Source organism: Glycine max, chromosome 3 (genome assembly GCF_000004515.6).
Source record: "Glycine max cultivar Williams 82 chromosome 3, Glycine_max_v4.0, whole genome shotgun sequence".
Lineage (NCBI taxonomy): Eukaryota > Viridiplantae > Streptophyta > Magnoliopsida > Fabales > Fabaceae > Glycine > Glycine max.
This window is the reverse complement of record NC_016090.4, coordinates 16,270,868-16,275,458: the sequence shown is the minus strand read 5'-3', so window position 1 is coordinate 16,275,458 and position 4,591 is coordinate 16,270,868. Positions and strand designations below refer to the sequence as shown.

Sequence of the window (4,591 nt, the reverse complement as noted above, 5' to 3'; positions counted from 1 at the left end):
CACGAGGTAGAGGTAGGCTCCTAGACTCCGAAAATAGCTTTTTCTTGCAATTTGGTGTGGAAATGAAGGGGAATTTGGAACTTCAAGAGAGACAACAATGGTGGAGAAGAAGAGGAAGAAAAAGCAACATGGAAGGAGAAAAGAGAGTTGCTGGAATTTTTTGGAGAAAGAGAGAGAAGATTTGTCTTTTTATAAAAAAAAGTTTTTCTTTTCTTTTCAAAAGCAATTCCACATGTCCTTATTTAATTGGAGCAAAAAGGGCCCACCTTTTCCTTTGATTTGACCACATACTCAGCCATAAAAGAAGGAAAAAAATTTGGACCTTTTTGGATGCTAAAATCCTACCTCGGTTTGCATGCCGCCTCTCCGGTTCCAGTTCTTCGTGTTTCTCTACACCTGTCGGGGCCCGTTTCCAAAAGTAGGCAATATATATATATATATCAAAACGCTCAGAATGAGACCCTGAGTGTGGTTCAGAGGTTGGTTTTGTTTAATTATAAGTTGCACGCAAAACGATAATTTTTAGACTAATTAATTGCGAATTAATCTATAACTGTCCATTTATGGATTACTCTTCGTTAATTAGTCTAACCTGCGTATTTCTCCCCCAATGTACATACTTCTACCAAGAATATATATATATATATATATATATACACTAAAATATATATATTTATATAATTATTTAAATATAATACTTACAAAATTCCAGGTAGAAATTCCAGGATGTCACAATACTCCCACCCTTTAAGGAATTTTGTCCCCTAAATTAACTACTCTTGGAACAAACTTGGGTACAACTCTCTCACCCTATCCTCTAACTCCCAAGTTGAATCACCATCGTCGGGTCCCCACTGCACTTTCACCAACGCGATCTCTTTACCTCTCAGCGACTTCATTCTTCGATCAGTAATCTTCTGAGGTTGTGCTTTATAGGTAAGGTTATCCTTCACTTGTACTTTGTCCAGTGCGAGTACATGTAATGGATTCGGGTTGTATCGTCTCAGTTGAGAGACATGAAACATAGGGTGCAAATTCGATAAACTCGGAGGTAGAGCAATTTGATAGGCTACAGGCCCAACCTTCTTTAAAATTTGATACGGACCCAGATACTTGGGCGTCAACTTCCTAGATTTGAGAGCTCTTTCGACTCTAGTTACAGGAGAAACCTTCAAAAACACATGTTCTCCTTCTTGAAAATCTAATGGCTTTCTCCTTCTGTCATAATAGCTCTCCTGCCTATCCTGGGATGCTTTTATTTTCTCTCAAATCAATTTCACTTGTTCGATAATTTGTTGTAGCATTTCAGGCCCAAGAAGTACTGCTTCCCCATCATCGTACCAACAAAGAGGAGTTTTGCACTTCCACCCATATAGAGCTTCAAAAGGTGCCATACCAATGCTGGCTTGGTAGCTGTTGTTGTAAGTAAATTCAATCAATGGCAAACATTCCATCCAACTGCCTTGTTGCTCTATAATGCACGCCCGGAGTAGATCTTCTAGAGTTTGAATGGTTCGCTCAGTCTGACCATCTGTTTGGGGATGATAAGCTGAACTGAGCTTCAGCTTTGTCCACAATGCTTTATGCATACTTGTCCAAAAACGCGATACTGGAAGGAATTCCATGTAACCTTACTACTTCTTTGATGTATAACTCTACTAACTTCTCCATTTTATATTTCATATTTACCGGAATAAAATGAGCAGATTTGGTGAGTCGATCTACTATAACCCACACAGCATCGTGTCCATGACTCGTCTTGGGTAAACTAGATACAAAATCCATAGATATGCTCTCCCATTTCCATTCTGGAATTTCTAGCGGCTTTAATTCTCCTGATGGTCGCTGGTGCTCAGCTTTGGCCTTTTGACATGTCAAACATTTTGCTACATATTCAGCTACATCTTTCTTCATTCCATGCCACCAAAAACTTCTCTTCAAATCTTAGTACATCTTAGTCATCCCTGGATGGAAACTAAGACGGCTTTTATGTGCTTCTTCCAAGATCTTAACTTTCAAATCATCTAATGGCAGTACACATATCCTCCCCTTGAATTTAATTAACCCGGTTGTATCCTTTTTAAACTCCACATCCTTATCTCCCATTGCATCTAACACTTTGCCTTGCAGAAACTGGTCATCCTCTTGAGCTTCGCGTATGTGATTTACGAATTCATTGGTGATCTGCAATGCTCCCACAAATAAGCTCTTGGGTCGCATCTTGATTGCCAGATTTAGATCTCGGAATTCCTCTATCAATATCTGTTCCAAAATCATCATGGTCGCAACATATAAGGACTTTCGGCTCAGCGCGTCGGCTACTATATTAGCCTTTCCTAGATGGTAGGAAAGACCAAAGTCATAATCCTTGAGGAACTCCATCCATCTTCGTTGCCTCATATTGAGTTCCTTCTGATCGAACAAGTATTTGAGGCTCTTGTGATCGTTGAAAACTTCAAAACGAGTACCATATAAATAGTGCCTCCAAATCTTTAAGGCAAAGACCACGACTGCTAGTTCCAAGTCATGGGTCGATAGTTAACTTCATGAGGACGCAATTGGCGTGAAGCATAAGCCACTACCCTTCCCTCCTGCATCAATACGCACCCTAAGCCTTGCCCGCTCGCATCACAATACATTTCAAATGGTCTCTTAGGGATGGGCAAAATCAACACTGGAGCTGTTGTCAATCGCCTCTTCAACTCTTGGAAGCTTTGCTCACATTTCTCATTCTAGACAAACTTCTCACTCTTACGAGTTAGTTTAGTTAGGGGTAGTGCTAATTTAGAAAATCCCTCAATGAATTTCCTATAATAGCCGGCCAACCCCAAGAAACTTCGAACTTCTGTTGGAGTTGTCGGTTGTTGCCATTCCATAACCGATTCCACTTTAACCGGGTCCACCGCAACCCCATCTTTAGAAATCACGTGCCCCAAGAACTGCACTTCCTCTAACCAAAATTCACATTTCGACAGTTTGGCGAACAATTTCCTATCCCTCAGGATATGCAACACAATTCTCAAGTGCTCTGCATGCTCCTTCTTATTCCTCGAATACACTAGGATATCATCAATGAACACAACCACGAACTGATCTAAGTAATCATGGAATATACGGTTCATATAGTCCATGAAGATAGCCGGAGCATTAGTCACTCCAAATGGCATGACTAAATACTCATAATGTCCATACCAAGTCCGAAACACAGTCTTTGGAATATCTTCCTTCTTAACTCGGATTTGATGATACCCCCCGATCGCAAATCGATCTTCGAAAATACCGTCGCTCCCCTCAATTGATCAATCAAATCATCTATCCTCGGTAGGGGATATTTGTTCTTGATAGTGACTTTATTCAGCTGCCGGTAGTCTACGCACATCCTCATACTTCCATCCTTCTTTTTAACCAGTAAGACCGGCGCTCCCCATGTTGATACGCTTGGGCGAACAAATTGTTTACTTAAGAGGTCCTGCACTTGTGCCTTCACCTCTGCTAGTTCTACGGGAGACATCCTATAGGGCGCGATTGACACTGGATTCGCCCCAGGCACCAAGTCAATAATGAATTCCACTTCTCTCTCAGGTGGTAATTCACAAATGTCATCAGGAAAGACCTCTGGGAATTCTGACACCACCGGTATACTGCTAACTTCAGAGGCCTCCTCCACATTCATGGAGAACAGCACCATGTAGGTTCGAACGTCCCCCACTCTATCGTTGGCAGCATTCTCCTTCAATGGTTCATTTGGAATTACATTTCCACCAAATACTAGCATCTTCTCTTTGCAGTTTAGAAAGATATGGTTAGTAGATAACCAGTCCATTCCCAAGATCTCATCTAGATGAGCTAAAGGTAGGCAAATCAAATACGCTACAAAAGATCGACCCTCAACAATTATAGGACACTTCAAACACACCCAAGAGGTGGTTACAGGCTCGTTAGTCGGAGTAGACACCACGATATCATATGGTAACTCCGTCGTATATAACCCCAACCTCTCCACACATGCATGAGATATGAACGAATGCGTGGCACCCGAATTATAGAGTACATCAAGCTGTTTATCAACAATCAAGCACTTACCCTGTATCAAATCGTCCGAGGCAGCAGCTCCTGATCCACTCATAGCAAATACCCAGGAGGGTACCTTTGGTCTTCCACCACTAGTGTTATTGTTGTTGCTAACATTACCGCTTCTCGTGGGATTAGTAGATCCATGGTTGACTGTGTTAGAATTGGCAGTTACCGTCGGTCTCCCAGTCATTCTACACTCCCGAGCATAATGGCCTACCTTGCCACAAATATAGCAACGATCTTCCTGTGTCTGTTGGAGTTGTGGGCAATTTCTCCTAAGATGCGGTCCTCCGCACTGAAAGCACTGTACCCCAGTCCCCTTTGACTGGCTCATGTTGGACGTAGCCATAGGTTGTTTTCCCTTGTTGCTGGAATATGGCTTCATCCTCTTATTACTGTTTCCTCTAAAAGGGTGGCTTCTTTGTGGTCCTCCAAAGCCTCTGGCTTGCCTCTCTTTCATCTTGTCCTCAAATATTCGGCACTTCGTCACCAGTGGATTGAAATCTGTAATCTGCAT

General features: G+C 41.9%; 2 protein-coding genes across 2 annotated transcripts; both read right to left on the bottom strand.

Annotated features, from left to right (window-relative positions):
* Positions 1 to 773: 773 nt before the first annotated feature.
* Positions 774 to 2,382, bottom strand: LOC113001197 (uncharacterized). The gene is made up of 3 exons (XM_026128003.2): positions 2,066 to 2,382; positions 1,323 to 1,413; positions 774 to 1,244 (listed from the first exon to the last, which is right to left on the bottom strand). The coding sequence occupies exons 1-3, from the start codon at positions 2,380 to 2,382 to the stop codon at positions 774 to 776; spliced, it is 879 nt and encodes a 292-aa protein (XP_025983788.1).
* A 350-nt stretch (positions 2,383 to 2,732) lies between these two features.
* On the bottom strand, positions 2,733 to 4,591 carry LOC106798192 (uncharacterized). Its single transcript, XM_026128002.2, has 3 exons — positions 4,084 to 4,591; positions 3,595 to 3,870; positions 2,733 to 3,058 (listed from the first exon to the last, which is right to left on the bottom strand). Exons 1-3 carry the CDS (start codon positions 4,589 to 4,591, stop codon positions 2,733 to 2,735), a joined length of 1,110 nt encoding a protein of 369 aa, XP_025983787.2.